The sequence below is a fragment of the Acartia tonsa genome, chromosome 12 (assembly GCF_053477335.1).
Source record: "Acartia tonsa isolate MP-2025a chromosome 12, ASM5347733v1, whole genome shotgun sequence".
Taxonomy (NCBI): Eukaryota; Metazoa; Arthropoda; class Copepoda; order Calanoida; family Acartiidae; genus Acartia; species Acartia tonsa.
The window spans coordinates 29,683,451-29,707,590 of record NC_137271.1 but is presented as its reverse complement, the minus strand read 5'-3'; the positions used below and the strand labels follow the sequence as shown (position 1 = coordinate 29,707,590).

The following is a 24,140-nucleotide window of genomic DNA, read 5'->3' as shown; positions in this document are numbered from 1 at the left end:
GTTAATTAGGTCGATAATACAAAAATATTTAAACTTTTAGGTCAATTAAATCCTCAATTACAGGCTTTGTTAACTTAAAAGTCACCCTGTAAAATGAGGCAGTGTTTGTTAATAAATATTCATGAGCAGCACACACACACACACACACTCAGTATTCATTACAAAAACAAAAATAAAATAAAAGTCTTTATATACAATTAGGTGTATATTAACAACCTTATTAGGCTAATTTGTCTGTTGATAATGTAAACACAAATTAAATATTTATAGCTGTTTAATCATTAGTTGGGCTTAAAACCTTGAAAAAAGAATAGTAAATTGTTATACTTTGTATTGTGTTAATAAAAAGACGTACAGAGAAGAAAATATCTTAGTATTAGAGTAGCTGCGCTATATAACTTTAAATTCTTCTTTTTATCTATAAATGTATATGACTGTCTGTCTGTCTATCTATCTATAAATATATATGACTGTCTGTCTGTCTATCTATCTATATATCTTTATGACTACTGTCTGTCTATCTATCTATATATCTTTATGACTGTCCGTCTGTTTATCTATCTGCTTGTAAGTCTGTTTGTCTATCTGTTTACCTGTATAGTGCCTGTTTGTTATCAATAAGTTGTCTGTTTGTCTGTCTATTTATCTGTCTGTTTATCTGTCTATTTATCTGTCTGTTTGTCTGTCTATTTATCTGTATGTTGTCTGTTTGTCTATCTGTTATACATTTGTAAGTCTGTTATCTATTTGTCTGTCTGTGTATTATCAACATACATATCTATTTATCTATCTATCTATCAATTAATCAATCTATTTATCTATCTATCTATCTATACTTTACCTTGCAGTGCTGTCTTGTGACTCTTGTCTGTCCCAAGGGGGATGTAGTGTAGTGGAGGGGTGGAGCCTGCTGGAACCGCCCCCCGGACCAACCCAGCTAGACCTATCAGGTTTAAATCTTCTAGGCTGAAAATAAAAATAACAATGATATTACATTCACTATATAATTGATGAAAAACCTAATAACGTAAGGCTAACCAGGTTTTTAGATAAAACTTGTATTAGGTACACCTATGTAAGAAAGGCCACACCTATTTGGATAGGATAATAGTTATATATGGCATCTTTTCTGATCAGATTTCCGCGCTTATAAAAATATATAATTATACGATTTAATCAGTTTTTTAGCCCCGAGATGCCGAAGTCCCAAGCTAAAAAACTGGTTTTAATCTTATGGTCGTATATTTTAATATTCGTAGAAACCTGGATATATTATGATGCTATACATAATTTTTCAGTATGGCTGAGAACCGGTTCTAATCCACCGGATATTGATCGGTTTCGAAGCGATACTGAAAAAAACTACTTTTATAAAGGTCCCTTACTATGATTCTAGCTGTTTTAATTTTGTTTTATTTGAGCCACCAAAGATGTAACTTGTACTTTTGCCAACGAGGAAAAAATTAATTTAACCGACTAAGATTTCCTATTTTCGGCTTTATAAGGAAATGAGAGGACATTGGAATGTCAGTTACAATTTTTAAATCCTTTTTTAATTAAATGGCACAAAAACGTTGGGCACTTTTATTGAATTGCGATTAGTAGGTTCCAAAAAGTAATATCTGTTCTGTTTTACAATTGATTAAAGTTTTGCAGAAGGGGTAATTGTGTTTGCAATCATTGGTAATGTACATCAATTTATTCCCCATTGTCTTATCCCTTAAGATCCCTGGTTGAATATGAATATATAAAAATAAGTAGACTAGGTTTACTTTATTTGTGGTCAGAGTGAATGAATTTCACAAATAATGAATAAAAATGAATGTAAGTGTAAGTTCAATAGTCTGTAACTTAATAAACACTAAAATCTTTCCCCAATATAAAAATATTTTACTACCAAAAACAAAATTAAATTGCAGGGAAATCCGCCTCCCCCCCCCCCCCCGCGTCAAATTTTAAATATATTGATAATAAAGAGGAGGAAGGAGGGGTGTTTTTTTTGCCCCATCAAAGCTTTATCCAATGAAATTCAACTATTCTAAGCTGACTTATTACAAATTTGAAATGAAACAAAATGTGTATAAACTTTCTATAAAACCAATAATGTGTTCGAATTGTGCAACCACTGTTTCTATTTGTTCAATAAAGCGATTGGGAAACTAAACCTTCTATATTTATTTATTAAAGTTTGATACTAACCGGGTAATCTTGAATTGTTAACCAACCATCGGAGGCTTCTAATTCACTTTCGTATATTTCATCTAGAAAATAATATTATTGGAAAACAAGGATTACAACATCCAATATGTGAAGCTGAACCAACCAGACAATAAAGCGAACTTTGATAATTATAAAGTAACAACACAATCAATATAAAAGTCCCTGATAATATATCCCAAAATTACTTAAATCCAGAAATCCTTCGATAGTGACATGAAGCATTATTCCCAAAAAAAACAGATGAATAAAATTTTTTCAAAATATGTTATAAACAGCATTTTTTTAATTACCTACAGACTTTTAAGAAATTACGGTTTTAAATAATAATACGTTACTTAAAATACATAGTTTAGATTTTAAAAAATAATAATAATCAAAGCAAGGATGAAAACATCCATAATCGGTGAATCATAAAAGTATTGAATGTACAAATCTACATAATAAGTTATAGAGCAGATATTCAGTGCTCATAAAAGAGATAGATAATAGAAAGATATGTTTTTTTTTTGTAGAATGACTGATAGGCTGACGGACCAAGTAAGCTCTTTGGTAAGATATGTCTTCACAAAAATTAATCAACAATCTTAAAAAGCATCTGGAAAAATCACATTGACTGGAAATAATTTTACCTGATATGTTTCCTGAATCAAAGCGGACTGTTTTCTTTCTTCTGTCCCGAAGTATGGAAGGTTCTCTTGATCTAGTAATAGAACCATTATAATCCTTTTCAAGGAATATCATTCTCATTTAACCAAAAACTCATTTTTTATGCTAAAATGTGGTTTAATTTTGGTTTTTAAATTTCATTTATGTCTCCGAAGTAGTCATTTTTTTCCACAAGCTAATTATGCTTTCTTTTAGTAATGAATAAAAATTCAAAAATCTTCCCCAAAAAAATTTAAAATCTTCAAAAAAAAATTCAAAAATCTTCTAAAAATATTTTCTCAGATTTTCATATAAATATGACTGTATAGACATGGGAACTTCAGTCGTGCGAGGCTTGTGGTGCAGAACTGAGATTCTGTTCACTGGTTGCCATGCTCGGGGAAAAAATGACTACCTCGGGGATAAAAATGATAGCAGGGGAAAAAATGATACCTCAGGGAAAAAAATGACTACCTCAGGGAAATAAATGACTACCTCGGGGAGAAAAAAAGAATATTTACATCCACTATTTAAGGGGTCGTTTATGTGAGAATGGCGATTCCTAGAATGATTATTATGTCTTAGTATGTCCTTACTAAGCATTCTGTATCTAAATAATAATAATAATAATATCTATAAGTTTTGAAGTTCATTTGATTAACTGGTTGATTTATAAAGCTTTGTAAATAGAACAAGTATGCTATTGATATTCTTTGAAACTAGAACTTATAAGCTTTCTAATGAATGTTACCTGAATGTTAATTCTCTGGCGTGTCTAAACGGACCACCACTGGTTTCCAATGGATAACTGTCACTAAAACAAATATTAGACATCAGATTCATAAAACTTACAGTCCAATGTTTATGATTTATTTTTTTACTTTTTTCATTTCATTTATTTCTTGCTGTTTTTTACCCAGGTTTTTCCAAGGGGGGAAGGGGACAATGGACTAACAATTAATCTGGCACCCAAAGTCTTTCACGCCTCACAAACTTTACTTTATTGAAATTTAATTAGTTAGTTCCCAACTAGTACTGTCAATTGCTAAACCAATGATTTAATACAAAGAATGGATAATTTTGTTTATCCTAATTCGGGTTTTATATTAATTTATCGACCATTGTCCTCTCCTTCATAATCCCTGTTTTTTCCCTCTCTTATGAATTGTATTTGAATGAGTGAGAAGGTGTTACAAATAGATATTTCATTAACTAGATTCTTCTAATTTTAACATCTGAGAGGAAATGTCCATGTGCTTTAACACTAACTATTTTCGAAATAATGTAAACAGCGAGGAATGGATTTTTCTATAAACATTACACAAGATACTTAATGAGCAGATTCTTGTTCGATGTCCTATCTCTTAGTAATAAAAACATAAATTTTTCTTCTTCAGTATTTTACTTTACAATTGAATGCTGTAATTGTTGTCAATAGTAAAATAATCAAATATAGAAGAATGGTTGATAAGTTGGAGGCATAATCTTTTGTACGGTGCCTTATTATCGTCTTTAATGTCAAGGGGTAATAGTTATTTCTCGCATCGCATATAATACGATGCTAGACATAGTTTTTTCGTATGGATGAGAACCGGTTCCTATCCACCGGATTCGAATGAATACGAGAAAAAAAATAATTATTACGTTATTTCTAAATTGTTTCCTTCCCCACAAATACTAGGTGGCTACCAATGGCAGAATATCACACAATAAGTGCGGGGAATGATAAAAAATTATTTTGTTTTAATAAAATAAAATTTAGTTTATATGAATCTAAGAAACTCTGTGTTGTTAGCAAATACATTAAACTTAATTCAGGTGCGCATTCACTTCCGCACATAAATCACTCTATTAAATCATCAAGACCGCATATTATCATAACAGCATTAAATCCCCCTTTGTCATTGTTGCACACCCATAATCAGGAATCTAAAGGAATAAGACAATGGTCAATAAATTGATACACATCCACAATAATGATACACAAAATTTCCCCTTCTGTAGATTAAATTCAGTGGTTGAAACGTTTGAACATTCAACTTAATGAACCAAACAATCAAAATTCACAAAAGTCCCCAAATTTGTTAAGCCAATGAATAAGAAAACTTTAATCATATGTTTTTAGGGTGGGGACTAGTTAATAAACAGCCCTCTCTCTCTCCGAAAAATACATTCAATCTTATTTTGTTTGCTATTGTGTATATTTGTTAAGAATATGATGGTGTGATTATCTGCGGACGTGGATGAACACTCTCAATTCAATGTAAAGTACACGAATCCACTATTGATAAAGTTTTACAAAGTTCTAACAAAAATGCTAAAATATTTTTTAGTAGCGAAGCTACTCTATAATTCACTATGTCCGTCCGTCAGTCCGTAACGCTATGGGGGAAATAGGATTTACTCAGCTCCTATAAAAGATAGAATGCTGAAACTTTTTAACAACATTCCCATCATTAAGGAGCACAATTGACTATAAAACATCATTGGCGGTCGGACCGCTTTTTAGCAGGTTTTAGGCTATTTTTATATTTTTCACATTTTTCTCCATATCTTCAGTGTTTATGGTCCGATTTTCAAGATTTTTTAAGTTATAGATATCAAAATTAAATTTCCCGTTGTTTAAAGAAAACAACGATGAAGGCGAGACAGCCTTTTTAGCAGGTTTTAGGCTATTTTTATATTTTTCACATTTTTCTCCATATTTTCAGTGTTTATGGTCCGATTTTCAAAATTTTTTCAATTATTTATATCAAAATTAAATTTCCCGTCTTTTAAAGAAAACAACCATGACGGCCAGACTGCCTTTTTAGCAGGCTTTAGGCTATTTTTATATTTTTCACATTTTTCTCCATATCTTCAGTGTATATGGTCCGATTTTCCAAATTTTTTAAGTTAAGGATATAAAAATTTAACTTTCTGTCGTTTTAAGAAAACAACCATAGCGGCCAGATTGGCTTTTATCAGGTTTTTGGCTATTTTTATATGTTTTACATATTTTCTCATATCTTTGTTTTTTTTATCCAACTTTTTTGGGATATCAGGATCAAAATAATTTTCCCCATTGTTATGTGCATCTTTAATGTAATTTACTTTGACCATCATCATCATACAAAATAAAACAAGGTTTCGTGTTTATTTTATCCAATAAATCTATTCTTGATTATAATAAATACCCTTTAAATCTACTTGTACGTATTCCCATCTATGATTTTTGTTCTTCGCTACTTATGGATGTTGTCATCCTTGTTAAAGCTTTAAAGTTACAAGAACAATTATGTCTATAAGTAACGCTCAAAAATAAGTGAATATGCGTTTAATGAACATATCTATAGTATAGATGTATATACAGACAACTAACTTCCTTCCTATTTCAACGACCCTTTTCGTCTGCTTCTAAATCATATTCTGCTACTTGGCTGAGTTAATATAAGCGACAATATTGGTTGATTTTCAATGACCCAATAGAAAGGTTGCACAAGGTTGATGCGATGGGGAGATACAGTTATTTCTCCCTCTAGTGTTTTACTCTAATGTTTAATTTGTAAAAATAAGGTATTTGACGAAGGCGGTATTTTTCTACGGTGTTGGGGAGTGTTTCGCACCCCCTGCCCAAAAAAACACTTCGATAAACCATTACAAAGTATCCCTAAAAACTGAGCTAGGCCGTTCTTAAGATCTTATCAAAGCAAACAAACACACATCTTGCTACTTCATATCATGGAAATTTTGTATTAACACCTAGTTTTCTAACTCCCAAATAGGCATTGACTGAAAAAGAGTTCGCCACAATATATACGTGGTTTCTAGAGACAGAAACTTATATGGTATCACAATACTATAACAAGAAAAATGGCCCAAAACCACCTAAAGATTTTCATCACATTTAGAATTAAAATAACTTAATATTTACAATCAAAGGCTTAAATTATCCATTGATATAAAGTAGTAAGCTTTTTTCGTCTGTAGTAAAGGATCTCGCAAACCGCTGAACCGATATAGTCCTCCCTTACAGTGAAACTTCTTATAGGTCCCGGTATGGTTCTTGACCAGTCTATTTTTGTTTATTAAAGAGTTTGGGTATGGCTTTAGGCTACTTTTCAGCCCCTCCTTATCCCTTCTAATATAGAGCCCCTTAATAATAGGGGCGCAGCCGCAAGTGAATGAAAAAGAAATAAAACTATTGCAGAAGCTATCTAAAGCCTTTTAAAATGGAGAACCTTACTTTTTTATATAATAGCACTATTTGCCTCGTCTCTAACAACCAAAGAAATTTATAAAGCTTTCTTGAAAAATAAAAGCATAAAAGATCTTTAGCTTTAAACAAAACTCTTACTACTTTATCTAAATCTATTAGCTGCACCCAAAGCATCTATATTTCGAAGGATGAAAAATAGCCGAAAATCATTAAAAAACCATCCCATGACTTATAGCAAGTCTACATGAAATAGAAACTAAATCGGTTCAGTAGTTATTAAGTTTCAGACAAAAAAACCTTACTATTTTATGTAATGGTCCTAGCGGTTACGCCCCTATAGGCCCCTAGGGGCACTGGAGGAGGGGAGGGTCGAATTTTATAACCCAATTTTTCAAAGTTATTTTTTTTAATTAAGGGGTTATTTTTTTTCTAGAGGCGATTTCTTTTGCAAGTTTGGTCGTACCCTCCACCAAAATAGTTATAAACCTTCCCGGGACCTATGAGAAGCTACCCTGTTAAGGATAACCCAATCGGTTCAGCGGTTAGCGAGATCCTTCCGTACAGACAAACACACAGACAAACACACAGATAAACACACATCCTGTTACTTTATTTTAAGGATTGTAAATTAATGTTACCTAAGAAATCTATTTGATAATTGTGAGGAAGAATTATTGGGCTGGGCTGTCTCTAGGGAAGATGAGAGCAGGGGTGTGTGTAAAGAGGAGTACAGTCCAACACTTGACGGATGACTCCAGTCAGTTCTGAAAATAAAATACTTTTGTACATTCCAATCAAATCTAATAACTATAATTTCAAAGCGAGCACACTACTTGGTGGTAGCATTTGGCCAGATATCCGGCCATTTTCAATATCCAGCCGGATACCGGATATTGAAACTATCCAGATACCAGATATCCGGCTGATTTATAATGCAGGATATCCGGTTATTCGGCCGGATATCCGGTAATTTGCTGGACACCTGGCGTTGGCCAGATATCTGGCCCAACCCTACTTGACGGATGACTCCTGTCAGTTCTGAAAATAAAATGCTTTGTACATTCCAATCAAAAATATCTACATATAATTTCAAAGCGAGCACACTACTTGACAGATGACTCCAGTCAGTTCTGAAAATAAAATGCTTTGTACTTTCCAATCAAAAATATCTATAATTTCAAAGCGAGCACACTACTTGACGGATGACTTGTCATTTCGGAAAAAAACACACTATGTAAATTCCAGTCAAATCTAATAAATGGCCATGCATATGTATTTAATGGGTTTAGGCAGGGATCTTAAGGGATAGGACAATGGATGATAAATTTGTGAACATCACAAATGGCGATATACATAATTACAACTTCTATAGATTAAGACTATAGGTGGAAAAGCTTAGACACTAATAGTTAGGAGCCAACCAATTTAAAATCAATAAGAGTTATTTCTCGCATCGTATTATAAACAGCTTTCCGCGGATATAGAATGTACAATTATAAGATCAAAACCAGTTTTTTAGCCCCGTGGTGCCGAAGGCACCGGCTAAAAAACTGGTTTTAATCTTTTGATTGTACATTTTTATATTCGGAGAAAGCTGGATATAATACAATGCTAGGCATAGTTTTTTTCGTATGAATGAGTACCGGTTCCTATCCACCGGATTCGAATGAATACGAGAAAAGTTTTTAAGACAATGAATAACATAATGGAATTATAAAACTTTGGGTACCAGTGTAATTTACAGTCCAATGTCTTGTTAAAATCCTGTTGCTTGAATAGTTGTAAAAAATACACATACTTAATTTTTTAAAAAGGTGTAATAAACAGGGAGGTATACAAAATACTTGTAACATGAATTGGTAATCTATAGAATATTAATTAAATCAGGAAAGATTTGTCTTTTATGTCAATATAGAGCAAATCTAATTATCAGTTAGGTAAACAACAATAATGCGTTGTTTTAGAACAAAGCAAGCTGTTATAATAGATGTAGATTATACGTGGATATTATCACATGGGAAAAATTGTCGTAAATTAAGGTTGCTAACATGGAACTAGTTTATTAGTCAGTTTTTTGTGTTTTACTTAACTTAGATTGTACAAAAAAAAAATTAAAATTCAAAAAAAAAATATTTTTAAGAGGATAATACTGAAAGATTGAAGTAATAATATGTACATTGTACATCCATGACTTTTCAAAACAAAAATCTTCATAAAAAAATCTTTGTCAAAAGAAGATAATTAGCATTAGCTAAACCAAAAGAAAGTTGTATATTCACGCATCTAATTGGGTGGCAAAGGAGCCTAACGGTCATAAAAATATTATTGTCAGGTAAACAAAAACACATAAAAATATATTTGATTTGATTCTAAAGAATCGGCAAAAGTACAATGCTGCGAGTATCACTTCATCTATGAACATGAAACTTGGTGCAACAACCAATTAATAATAAATCAATTATTATCGAAGCTATGTCTCCGTCAATCCGTAGTCAGCTACGTTTAGGAAGAATATGGTGATTTTATCGGAGCATTAGCTTAATAAATTGCTTGGTCCGACAGATTCTATGTAATACTCAAGAGGTCATAAAATTTCTTTTTTCACCCCTTGGGATAAATAGATAGTAAGATAGATAAAAAGATATCCAGATATATAATTACCTGTGCAGGTACATGCTTCTTGTGGAAAGGATATCACTTGTATCCCCCCTGGTGAAGATAGATAGATAATAAGATAGATAATAAGATATCCAGATATACAATTACCTGTGCAGGTACATGTTTCTTGTGGATAGAATATGACCAGTATCACCCATGGGGTAGATAGATAGATAATAAGATATCTAGATATATAATTACCTGTGCAGGTACATGCTTCTTGTGGAAAGGATATCACTTGTATCCCCCCTGGTGAAGATAGATAGATAGTAAGATAGATAATAAGATATCTAGATATATAATTACCTGTGCAGGTACATGCTTCTTGTGGAAAGGATATCACTTGTATCCCCCCTGGTGAAGATAGATAGATAGTAAGATAGATAATAAGATATCTAGATATATAATTACCTGTGCAGGTACATGCTTCTTGTGGAAAGGATATCACTTGTATCCCCCCTGGTGAAGATAGATAGATAGTAAGATAGATAATAAGATATCTAGATATATAATTACCTGTGCAGGTACATGCTTCTTGTGGAAAGGATATCACTTGTATCCCCCCTGGTGAAGATAGATAGATAGTAAGATAGATAATAAGATATCTAGATATATAATTACCTGTGCAGGTACATGCTTCTTGTGGAAAGGATATCACTTGTATCCCCCCTGGTGAAGATAGATAGATAGTAAGATAGATAATAAGATATCTAGATATATAATTACCTGTGCAGGTACATGCTTCTTGTGGAAAGGATATCACTTGTATCCCCCCTGGTGAAGATAGATAGATAATAAGATATCCAGATATATAGCTACCTGTGCAGGTACATGCTTCTTGTGGAAAGGATATCACTTGTATCACCCCTGGTAGGTAAATCATCGAGGCCATTTTCCTTAAAAAAATGCCCTTGTTGAAATATAGTTGACCTAATCTCACTCAATAAGTCCTCAAAAATGAATTAAACAGTTCTCTTTGTGTTAGTCAGCTTAAGCTCTTTGCTCGAGTAGGCGCTTTTAGGGAGCCAACGAAATTCAGTCAATTCTATTAATAGTTCTGATCGGGGCTCGAAAGCCGCGCGTCAGCCGCACATAAGAAAACAACCTCTTATAATTTTTAAAAATCAGATGAAAGTCTAGACTTAACCAAAATATGGCAATCCTTCTTTTTAAATAATGTCAAAGTATCCTAAATGGTTTTAATTTGAGGCTTAGTCGCAGCTAACATGCAACTGCCGAGCCCTGATCTTTGTTTACCTGTCTGGCGTGCAGGGCTGCACTGGTAATTCTGGAGAAGGCTGTGTCATAGTCAGAACCAACACAATCAGTTGACAAGGAATAATGTCTAAACAAGAAAAATTATAATATTATACCCATAAGTAGCGTAGAATTTGAATGTAACAATTCTAATATAAAAGCACCACGATGATTTTCTGTCTGTGTGTACTGAAGGATCTCGCTCACCGCTGAACCGATTTGGTTTTACTTTACAGTGTAGATTCTTACATGTGTTGGGAAGGTTTATGACTATTTTGTGGGAGGGTACCACCTACATCCGAAGATAAATCGCCCTTTGATAAACATTTTCTCTTTAAAGCTAAAATTGTGAGTAGGGCGGTTGACTTGTAAGCTAAATTACTTTCACGTTGCGACGTAGGGACATACGGACGGACAAACACGCCCTAGTTGTAGAGTAGCTGACCTATGAACAAGGGCAATTAGGTAAATAATTAGCGCAGCATATAAAGTTAATGTGGAAAAATTACTGATAATTGTATGATGGAAAAATTAAATTTACAGTAATAAAAAACAAAGTTTGAGGACATGTTAGGTTCCAGTAAGTTAGTGTAAAGAGGACGATAGGAAAATCATCCAATGTAACCTCCCTCCTTGAGTCATTATCTATCTATATGTAAATCAACTTACCTAGCTAAACTTGGAGTTCTGGGACGAAGGAGGTAAGAGGAACCGGCACGGCGGGGAAGGGTTAGCTCAGAGCCTAGACACCACAGGGTTAACAAGTTTTTTTTTAGGTTAGGTTAAGTCAAGTAAATGTTAAGAGAACCCCACAAGGAAAGGGACTCGAAATACTCTTTTTCTCGTATTCATTCGAATCCGGTGGATAAGAACCGGTTCACATCCATACGGAAAAACTATGTCTAGCATCGTATTATATCCAGCTTTCTACGAATATAAAAATGTACAATCATAAGATTAAAACAAGTTTTTTCACCCACGCCTTCGGTACCTCGGCGCTAAAAAACTGTGTTTAATCTTATAATTGTACATTCTATATCCGCGGAAAGCTGTTTATAATACGATGCGAGAAATAACTATTCTTTAATAGTATCAATACTTCCAACTTAAAAAGCAATCTAATATAAGAAAATAAAACACAAAACCTAGGTTTTATAAAAGAAATAATATCAACATGATTTAGCAAAAAAAACTTTTAAATTTCATTGTATAAAAAAGCCTGTGTTTTAACAACAAAGAAATTTGACTCTCATTCAAAATTTCGGCGGAAGGAGAAGAAAATTCCAAAAAAAACATAATTGAACTATAACTATAAATTCTTCTAGCTGTAAATATTCAAAACCATTAGATCGATAAAAATAAACATTTTTGGCATCGTAATAAAGACAGTTTTCTGTTGATATTACAAGAAAAAGAATTTATAGGATTAATTCCAGCTTGGATTTGAGATAGGGGAAATAAATAGGATTCGAAGCCATACTGAAATCAATACTGCGATTTAAAATAGTAATATGAAAATAGGCAAAATTTAAAAAAAATACTGATAAACATGTGTTTGATTGTTAAAAGAAATTTATTATGATAAAAAATAGCAAAAACACGCCAAATTGACATATAATCTTTGTTAATTAGGCGTAAAGAACGTGTCCTTTTGTGATATTTTTAACCCATTCGTGACGAACTCCCAAAGCTCAAAGTTCTGATTCACGGGAGTTCAAATTTTTAAATAATTACTCAATAATAGGTGTCAAATTAAAGATCATACTATTTTTGCTCATAAAGGCAAATTTCTTCTTTTTTGTTGCGTTTTAGTATATCTAAAAGCAATTCATTTTTTTAAAAAACTTAAATTACTTCAAATTAAAAAAAAAACGATAGCCATATCTAAATTCTATGGATCATTTTACATCTACTACTTACTAAAAGCACCGACTAACTATTTTTTTTTAATCGCAAAAATTAGGACAATATGATATTCAATTTATTTTGCATAATTTTAGTCTATGTTTTTTAGTTTTCTTTATAGTTTCAACTCATTGTAGTTTAGTATAGTTTGCTTCAATAGCTGGGTATTAATAATTAATTCGCAAGTATATTTCAGTTGGGGGCATCAAACCAAGTCCTCTGTCTTTAAATATTCTAAGGTATATCTTATAGTTAAAACCATAACTTGTTTAATGAATTTATTACTCATAAGTCTTTGTTGTGCTTTAATTTAATGGTTGCCATTTTATCAGACAAGACATTCACCTACTTTTTTCCGGGAGGGATGGGACAATTGGCGATTTATTACACTAGTCCCCAAGGTTAAATTAACGTGTTTCTATAATTTAGTTTGTAGACTTTTTATTGAATTTTTGTTGGTTTGTTGATTCCGAACGTTTCAACCAATAATTGTAATATAAAGAAGTGGTAATTTTGTGTATCATCATTGAAATTTTCATGGATTCAAAGACTTATCCCTTTAGATCCCTGACTACTATTACTATTATTTTTACAAAGAAGTTGTATCAACTTTTTTTTTTATAGCTAGCCGGTCCTTTTAGTAAGTAGTAGATGTAAAATTTTTCATAGAATTCAAATATGCAATCGTTTTTTTTGTAGACCTCTTATTTTTTAAGTAATTTAAGTTTAAAAAAAAAAAATTAAGTCGATTTTAAGGTACTAAAATGCAACAAAAAAAAGAAAGAAAATGGCCATTATGAACAAAAATAGTAAGATCTTTAAATTTGACACCTTACTTTTTCAATTCTGTCAGGTAATTATTGAAAAATTCGATTTTTTTAAACCCACGAGAATAAAAACTTTGAACTCAATTTTATCATTTCACAAGTAAAAAAATTTGGGTTCATATATACCTTTAGAATCAGAAAAATATTACGAATCCATTGTAAGCAAAATTGAAAAAAAAAGTTTACAATATAGTATATAAACTACAATAAAAGGAATTATATGAAAATATCATATTATATTGTACAGGCAACGTCTTAACTCTTTAATTGAGTATAAAAATGGGAAGGGGGTATAGAGGGGGTAAAGAGGGGGTAAAAAAGGGAAGACGATAGTGTTGCCAGAACAAAAAATACAATTGGCCATTTTTTAATTTTTTAATTTTTTTACTTTTTTTTAATTTTGCTTACAATGGATTCGTAATATTTTTCTGATTCTAAAGGTATATATGAACCCATGTTTTTTATGTCTGTTTGAGAAAATATTTAGGTCTAAAGTTTTTATTAAACCGAGGTTAAAAAAATAGATTTTTTCAATAATTACTCAACAGAATTTTAAAAGTAAGGTGTCAAATTAAAGATCTTACTATTTTGTTCTTACTGGCCATTTTCTTCTTTTATTTTGTTGCGTTTTAGTACCTTAAAACCGACTTAATTATTTTTTTAAAAAACTTAAATTACTTCAAAAATAAGAGGTCTACAAAAAAACCGATTGCATATCTGAATTCTATGAAAAATTTTACATCTACTACTTACTAAAAGAACCGGCTAGCTATTAAAAAAAAAGTTGATACACCTTCTTTTAAAGACGAAGAAAGTCTCTCAATGACGTCATAAAAATTAGGGATGAGGAGAGGAGGAGTGGGATAGAAAACCCCTAAAAGAGAGATGGATAATCCCTCGTTTTCTTCGTCTTCCATATTTTCTATAATAGTCGTTTGAAGCCAGTTTATCTTTCCAGAATAAGTGAATTTGTTTAATAGTCCATACTGCATGAGTTGTAAGGATTCACAGCAAATAAAACATTCAAATTTTGCCAAACAAAAAAAATTAAATTATTAAATCAGTCATATCAGGGTGGTTTAAACCATAAAAGATGAAGGGGGGGGGGGGGTGTCAACCGGTATGAAAATTCCCCATAAAAAAATTTTCTGAAGCAGCTTATAGTGCCTAATAAAAAATGATGTCATACAAAACAAATGATCAATGAAAGGCCACTATACATTGTAATTGACCAGTAGTAAAATGAATTATGGCCTATCATTGGTCAAGTGTATTGTACGGCGTCATTTTTTATTAGGTACAATAAGCTGCTTCTATTTTCTTCCTATTTATTCTTTTGACTAAAATCAAATGTGCTTTTGAATATCCCAAACTACTTTCTGCCACACACCCCATAATTTTAGGGGCTATGCAACAGTCATTTAAGATTTAATGACTTTTTGTTTTGTTAATCCATTCCTGGTAGGTGTGTGGTGGTCAGCTCGGGTCTAGTAATACAGCTAGGTAATACACCATCTCCCCCCAGTCCAGATATACAGTACCTAGATATATAGATAGATAGATAGATAGATAGCTCAGGGCTAGTAATACAGCTAGGTAATACACCATCTCCCCCAGTCCAGATATATAGTACCTAGATAGATAGATAGATAGCTCAGGGCTAGTAATACAGCTAGGTAATACACCATCTCCCCCAAGTTCAGATATACAGTACCTAGATATATAGATAGATAGCTCAGGGCTAGTAATACAGCTAGGTAATACACCATCTCCCCCCAGTCCAGATATACAGTACCTAGATAGATAGATAGATAGATAGATAGATAGATAGATAGATAGATAGATAGATAGATAGATAGATAGATAGATAGATAGATAGATAGATAGATAGATAGATAGATAGATAGATAGATAGATAGATAGATAGATAGATAGATAGATAGATAGATAGATGGATAGATAGATAGATAGATAGAGAGGTTAAATTATAATAAATCATACCTGTCGGGCACAGAATTACTCCGCCCCCAATTTGCAAGTCCAGGGGGGCGGCCCAGCTCATTCTGGCTCCAGTGCCCCCCTAGCGTTAGACTGGACAAACCAGTGGACACGCCTCTCTCCAGGATACTAGCATCTAAAAACAAAAAAAACATATGAAATAAATGGCATAACAAAATTAGGCAGTTTCCTTCAAAGTGACTTGTTGAGCATAAAAACCCACAGGGCCACAACCCTCAACTATCTCAACCCTCAAAAAATCTAAAAATGGGGGTTATTTGGTTTTCCTTGTAGGTCAGGATAGGTTAGGTTATTTTGATTACTCGATAGTCCCAAAGGGTTGGACCCGCAGGGGTAAGGTTTTGTAAAATAAAAATACACTAGGGTGGGTCGATTTTGGACATTTTTTTTCTGAGGCCAAAGCGGGGATCTGCACTCAATTTATATAGATATAATACACCTCTGGGTGATTTAAAATTTATCCTAAGTCTTAAAACCGCTGACGACCAGACATTCAATTGTATAGCTATTTGTAAATGGGAGTCAAAATTTATTGAATCAGAACTATGGCTTCATGGTGCTCCCTGGAAATGCCTTGAGGAGCTGAGTCAGGAACTTTTGTCCGTTTCAAAAAATCTCTTCCTAGCCTGAGAAAATCTAAAAAACCTCTACAAATTGGACAATTCTCAATAAACCTTAAAAATTTTTGTTTTTTTAGTGATTTCTAAGGCTAGGAACGAGATATTTTGAAACGGACAAAAGTTCCTGGTTCAGCTCCTCAAGGCCTTTCCAGGGAGCACCATGAAGCCATAGTTCTGATTCAAATTTTTTTTGAATGTCGTCTTTGCATACTAATAAGTAATGAATTATATTTTTAAGTGGTCGTGTTCTAAAACTCAATTTTTTAAAATTCTTTTTCGGTCAGAAATGTTTTTAAGGTTAATTTTATCTGTTGCATATCCCCGCTTTGTCTAATTCCGATATGAACCCACCCTAAAATACACCCCTTTTTTTGATTGCTAAAAAAATAAGGCAGGGGAGTTTCACCGCTCGTTATGACCTTTTGGGAAATCTCAACAAATTAAAAGGGGGGAGGGGGTTCATGTGCTTCCTAGGCAATTTTAGGGAAACTAACACAAATTTTTATTGTTAAAACACAAAATATAAACTATATGAACTAGGTTAAAACTTTAATCTGTTTTTCTTATGTAACTTATTAAAATCTAAATACCTATGACCTATATACATATTATATGTAATGAAAACAAGGATGATAGTATCCAGCGAAGCGAAGGATAACAAAACAGACAAATGAACATTAACATAGGGAATATTTTATCATAGCCTAAGCCCAAACTTACAATTTCATTTATTTTGTCTTTCTATATATTGGATGTGACACGTGTTAACAGATATAACCGGCAAGAATGGACATACGGACTGAAACACACAGAATATAAAGAAGCTTCGCTCCAAATTATATAATATTGCACTTTCAGCTTCTCTTCAAGGCTATGTGTATGTGTCAATATCTATGTGAGTGTGTGTGTGTGTGTGTGTGTGTGTGTGTGTGTTTATGTGTGTGAATGTACAGGGAAGAAGGGGACATTGGTTTGTCACTTATTCGTTGGCTTAACAACTTTGGGGATATATATATTTAATCTTATGGTTGGTTCATTAAGTCAAGTGTCCAAACGTTCAACCAATAATTGTAATATACATGAGGGAAAATTTTGTATCATCATTGGGAATGTACAACAATCTATAGATCATTGTCTTATCCCTTTATATCCCTGGTGTATGTATGTATAAAGTTTATTCGCTTCCTAAATTCTAAATTCTAAGAGATAAACTCTTCTTCTGTGTATATATGTATATTTTTTATGCGAAGCATCTCTATAGTGTTAACATAAAAATTAAATTAAAACAATAGAGGGAAGGGGGATAAAAAAAAATGTATTTCCCCACCCCGTAGACCCTGTTTCGACTTTCAATTGGGACTTTGAATATCAGCGAATTGTGTCGGAAATATTAACGCAGCCAGTACACTACAAAAGAGCAGAAAGCAAATTGCTTCTAGAAGAAAAAGGTCACCAACACTGGATCTAGGTAGTTATATGAATTACATATCTATACTTATAGAATATGTATGTATATGTAATTTTTTCAGTTTTGAACATGTTTTTACTTGTTTATCCTGCAATGCATTTGTTAAAAACCCAAGGATGGATAAAAAATACAGAAAAAAAGAACTTTTGCACCTTTACAGAAAAAAACCCGTATACATACAATTTATTCTTTAAAAAAATATTTATTTTATACTTTGTCTTATTAGGTATCAGGTTAAGGTCTATAATAGCGTCATACAAGAGATGATAATAATTGCATCACCTGCTGACTTGTCAGGGATTTTTAGGGATAAAAAACTGGACGAAAAATTTATATACATCCCTAATGATTATAATTTATTGTAGACCAGGGTATTTGCTTTTGCCCCAAGAAGTTTGTTCAACCTAATTTTTCGTATTTAATTTTTTGTTGTTGGGGGGGGGGTGTCCCATCCTCCAAGAAAATAGTTCTAAACCTTTCCGGAACCTATGAGAAGCTACCCTATAAAGGAGAACCCGATCGGTTCAGCGGTTAGCAAGATCCTTTGCTACACCCAGACAGACACACAAAAATAAACATCCTGTTACTTTAATTATAGACTTGCGGCTTCACCAATACCCTCACAAGAGGTATAATCAAATCTTCTATTACCTACCCAGCCGAAAAAAATGCGAATGGATCGCAAATATTCGCGAATAAATGGAGAATTCGTAAAAATTTGTAAAAAAAAATTGGGGGGTGGGGATTTTTATCTTTATACAAGAAAATAGCCTAAAACTACCACATGACCAGTAGGTATATTCCCTGCAGAGTAGAATCTGATCGGTTCAGTGGTTACCGAGATCTTAAGGAACGGACACACATCATTCTACTTTATATTATAGCTGATCAATGACCATTTGTTATAAATGTAATTTTTCAAAATTTTAAATATTCTGAAATATTGGAGGATAAAGCATATAAGGTTTAAGCCTGTTGGCATTCTATGCATGCACTTATACCCAGGCAGGGAGGAGACAATGGGCTGTTTATTATACTCGTCCCTAAAGTTTTAAAATAATGTTTTGTTATTCGTTGGCCTGACAACTTTTGGGCTTTGTCAAATTTTGATTGGTATACATAGGGGTAATTTGTGTATCATCTTTGGGGATACACATGAATTTATCGGCCATTATCTTATCCCTTTGGATCCCTAACTTGACCCTCATATTCCCTGGTAGTTATAGTTTATATGCATATACTTGTATACAATTTTTGCATAAGGAAACAATTATTAATAAAACATTTAACTAAATTTTAATATCCTTTTTAAAATGTTAAAATTCACAATTTGTCAATTTTAATATAAGGATAACATAATTAATAGGCAACGAAGCAATATTAGAAAAATACACATTTAAATAAACAGGATTTTCATAATAAATTTTAGAAACATATCTCAATTTTATTTTATAGAAATTCTTAGGCACGGACGGACGGACGGACAGAATGATCTACAGACAGGGAAATCCCATAAAAATCCAGACATCTCTTTTTAATAAAGCCAAAGAAAATTAAAGTTATCTAATAACGTTTCTAAAGTTCTAACAGACAGACGTACAATTAGAAATAAATCATCGTGCTATTTAAAAAATTAATTTATAATAATAGTAATTTTAATTTAAATCTTTTCTAAAAGTTAAACAAAGTTCTTTTTACATATTTAAATAATCTGATGCTAGTAAAATTTAGAAAAATAAAGGAGAGATTTTAAGTTTTTTGTATTCTTTATTTTTCCAACCTAGTTTTATTCACAAACTCATTCGCAGTAACACCAAAGAAATAGAGAAAAGTAGATTGATAAAAAAAGTTGATTTTTCCCAATTAAGCATCAAAACTTTAGCCCAACAAACGGTTGCATCTCTAGCCTGTAAGGGTTTATGTATTAGAAGTTGTTAGAAAGGGCTGTAAAAAGGTCTAGAAACAATCCAAAGACTTAGAAAAACACCCTAAAACCACACCGGTAACAATGAAATGCTTTCATAGAATAGAGAATTCATTAATCATCAATTTCAGTAATTATCAAAATCTTTGAAAAAAAACCTTACTACTTAATATGTTAGGACATAAACTATTGTGAAACATTTGTTCTTAGTAAAAAATCTCGTTAACCATTTCAAGCTTTATTATGATCTAATACAGGATTTAAATTTTCATGAGAACTAAACCTATTAGAGGCTAGGCGCGCAGCAACTAGTGATAAAAATATATTATTTCAATAAAACACAATTTTTTCAATGTTTAACGTTTAATTTAAAAAAAATAATAAAGTTGTCGATATACCTACAGCTTTAGGCCACATTATTTGTATTTTAACCTTAGGATGGTTTTAGTTTATTTTTCTGCCAACCAATTGATAATTAGTTAGAAGTAGGTATGGTCTTTTCAAATATATTACTTATCAATTTATTTCCTTACACACACACACACACACACACACACACACACTTACAAATTTCCTCTCTGTCTTTCTCTCTTCATTTTATTTATCCCAGGAATCTCAAGGGATAAGACAATGCACAATAGATTGATGTATATCCCTAATTATGATACACAAGTTTACCTCTTTAGTAAGTTAGAATTTTAGGTTAAAAAGTTTGGACATAGTCAGTTAGAACCGACAAATCAAAATTAGGTAAGGGTACCCAAAGTATACCAAGAAAGTAAGTTTTTAAAACTTTGGGTACTAATTTAATTACCAGCCCAATGTCCCCTCCCTGCCTGATTTACCTTCTCTTTTTTCTATCTTTTTTATCTTCCCCTTTCTCTCACCTTTTCTGCAGAGTGTGCATCAAATTCCTTCAAGTATCACATTATGAAATCAACATAACATCATATCATTACAACATTAGAGTAAAACACTAAAGGAAGAAAGGTATAAATAACTGTATCTCCCCATCGCAACCGTCTTGTGCAACCTTTCTATTGGGTCATTGAAAATCAACCAATGGTGTCGCTTATATTGCACAGCCAAGTAGCAGAAAATAATTTACAAGCAGATGAAAGAGGTTTTTGAAAAATGAAGGAAGGTAGTTGTCTGTATATACATCTATACTATAGATCTGTTATTACAATAGTTCAAAATATCCTTCTTATTTGCTTCACTGTAATCATTAACCCCACTCTCTATTATATAATGCAAAAATAATATATTATGCATATGAAGGGATTTTAATGGATAAGACAATAAACGATAAATCGATGTTTATTCCGAATGATGTTTAAACAAAATACCCCTCTGTAGATTAATATTAAATTGACTGTTTAAATGTCTTATAACAAGGATGACAACATCCATAAAAGCGAAGCACTAAAACGGTAGGACAATCGGACATTATGTATAGTGTCTGAACTGAATAATCAGATTATAAAAGTATAAGAGTCGAAGCAAAATCATCATGCAAAGTTTGAAATCGATAGGACAATTCTAACATGCCTAAATTAATGAATAAAAGCTATCTATCTCGGACGGACGTACGGACCGACCCTAATTATGGAAAAGCTTTGCTTTTAAAAACCGCTAAAAATTCAAAGTTAGAGGCAACTAATAAGATAACGTGGTTATAAAACTTTAGGTACCAGTGTAACATCCCTCCCTAATGCAGATATGAAAAAATGCGGCAGTTACAGCACACCTTTCAACACAGACCTCTGATTCTCACATTAATTTGCATATCACACGAGTGGATGCAGAAAAATATTCTAAGAAACATTTTAAAACCACGTGAGACTAAAATTTAGGATTTAAAAAAAAGACAATATTCAGTTTCTTAGTAACTATTTCTATTCTTATCTTATGAAATCTTGTCATTGCTGCGCTATTGAAAGACATGATTTTTATTTTTTTTAAAAACAAGTCCCAATTCCTGATTCAAGTTGAAAATAAAATGAAGAAACTACGTATGTTAGTCAGGGATCTGAAGGGATAAGACAATTTATGACAAATTGATATGCATCACACATACAAAAATAAGCATACACTTATTGGTTGAATAATTTGTACACTACTAGTTGAGAAACAAACAATCAAAACTCCCTAAAAGTACAAAGAATCATACAGAAAACAAATAAGATTACGCGGGCGTGAAAATTTAAGATAATATAGATTTTCTGAAGTTATCTAAAATTTCAATATTTTATTGATTTGATTTGTGATTTTGATAATGATATCAGAAAAGCAATCTACCCTTTCATAATTTCATTATTTAACTACCACCCTTTTATATATGATCTAATTTGTGTTTTTTTTTTGTTTGATATGCGGAAGTGAATGCGCACCAAGTTGACACATGTTTCTTGATGTTTAGGGTGGAAACTAATTCTAAGTAAGTGATGGGGCACATTTAAACTTTCATTTACATCGATATGAAGCTTTCATACCTTTAAACCAGCTTATACCAATAACGAAATTAATTCGAAAAAAATCACGAAACTTATACTTGTTTTTCAGCTGTTGTTGGGGGGGGGGGGGCAACACATCGTAAAATTGACGACCTCTTCGTTTGTCCCCCAAATATAATTTTAGATTTATTTCACTTGTTGGTTATACCTTATATCTGCCTTTAAACCTTCCCTAATTAATTTTCAAATAAATGAATTTCAAAGGCCCAATAAACCATTTAAATCAAAATATATAGCAATGAAGCTCTGTAATTGACTCCGTCATTCTGTAATGCTAGATTTTTGCGGCTGCTATTTAAGTTTTTGATAAACTGCTGAAATTTTTGATGAAGTTTTCCTGTATTCAGTCTGTCGGCCATGATCCAAATCGGATGATTAGATCACAAAAAAATTTGTTGTTAAAAAAGTAAAAAAATCAATATGTTTAAAATGGACGTACGGACATTCTTGTAATGATTATAGAGTTGCTACTCTTTCTAAATCGTACCTAACTACTAAAAGAATCACCAGGCAAAGTTGAAAAGTTTGGACAATTCTAACATGCCTAAATTAACTAAGAAAGCTATCCTTTTGTGACGGACGGACGGACGGATGTACGGACGGACGGACGTACGGACCGAACCTAATTATAGAAAAGCTTTGCTTTAAAAAAAAACATTGGATCTCACCCCTCAAAAAAAAAATTGGACGTCCCCAGTTTCCGAAGTCTTACTGTTAAAAATGCATAAACTTCTATTAAACACTATCAAACTGTCAATAATTAAATCCCTAAATTAAACCAAAAATTAAAACCATAATTATTGTCTTATCCATGTAGATCCCTTATCGGTACTATATACATGTTTAGTATATCTCATAATAAGTAAAGAAAATATTTGTGACTTATATAATAATAACAAGGATGATTTTGTACATAAAAATATAGCAACATAACTTTTTTTTTATAAAATCAAAACAATAATGTAATAAACAATGATCTAATGAAATAAATATTTTAATTTATGGCAGCTATTGTTACTAAATCACTGAATATGACATTCTATGCATGTTTAAAATAGACAAATAGACAAAAAAGGTATAGACAGACTGACTGAATTATATCGAATAGCTTTGCTACAACTACTGCTAATATCAGGGAGGAAAGGGACATTGGGCTGTTTATTACATTAGTCCCCAAAGTTTTATAATAATGTTTTCTTATTCATTGGCTCAATAACTTTAGGGACTTTTATTGAATTTTGATTAATTTGTTCATTAAGTTTAGAATCCAAACTTTTTAACCACTAATTGTAATGTAAAGGATGGGTAATTTGTGAATGATTATTGGGATTGTACTTTAATTTATCGGCTATTATCTTATCCCTTTAGATCCCTGGCTATTAATAATAATAATATACATATCCATATGACATAGTATTGTCACATATTTGTACATTCAATTATGTTTCAGGACATACCAGGGAGGAAGGGATGCCACAATGGATGATAATTTAATTTAAATATTATAGTTAATATTAAGAGAATGTAGCAATATTCAAAAGAAACATTTTTAAATGTAAAGTTTAAGTAAACAGTTTTTCTTGAGATGAACCATCCCTTTCCCCATATAGTAAATATATAGGTAGGTACTATATACTATTCATTTATATATAGCTTACAACATATATTAATAATATCATTATACTTTATACCTATTCTTCTTTAGTCAGTGTTCGTTTTTTTTTAAAGTAAAAGTTAGATAAAAATCTACAAGGTTTTATTTTAATAGGCCGGTTAAATATTTAGAAAATTTATGATTTGAAGTATGACACTACATGAAAAAATCCTTCTTTTTAATGATAAAATAAAAATAATAAAAATTACTAAAATTGAAATTTCATTAA

General features: G+C 31.9%; 1 protein-coding gene across 1 annotated transcript in view; it reads right to left on the bottom strand.

Annotated features, from left to right (window-relative positions):
- Window positions 1-20,158, bottom strand: part of LOC145333286 (regulating synaptic membrane exocytosis protein 2-like) — a 167,114-nt gene extending 146,956 nt beyond the window's left edge. Inside the window, exons 1-11 of the mRNA XM_080178415.1 lie at window positions 20,140-20,158; window positions 15,712-15,844; window positions 15,171-15,251; window positions 11,648-11,722; window positions 10,979-11,066; window positions 10,541-10,617; window positions 7,702-7,827; window positions 3,617-3,679; window positions 2,850-2,920; window positions 2,200-2,261; window positions 842-966 (exon numbers count right to left, since the gene is read on the bottom strand). Of these exons, the coding sequence (XP_080034541.1) occupies window positions 842-966; window positions 2,200-2,261; window positions 2,850-2,920; window positions 3,617-3,679; window positions 7,702-7,827; window positions 10,541-10,617; window positions 10,979-11,066; window positions 11,648-11,722; window positions 15,171-15,251; window positions 15,712-15,844; window positions 20,140-20,158 (920 nt within the window). The remainder of the gene's footprint in view (window positions 1-841; window positions 967-2,199; window positions 2,262-2,849; window positions 2,921-3,616; window positions 3,680-7,701; window positions 7,828-10,540; window positions 10,618-10,978; window positions 11,067-11,647; window positions 11,723-15,170; window positions 15,252-15,711; window positions 15,845-20,139) is intronic.
- Between the last annotated feature and the right edge of the window lie 3,982 nt (window positions 20,159-24,140).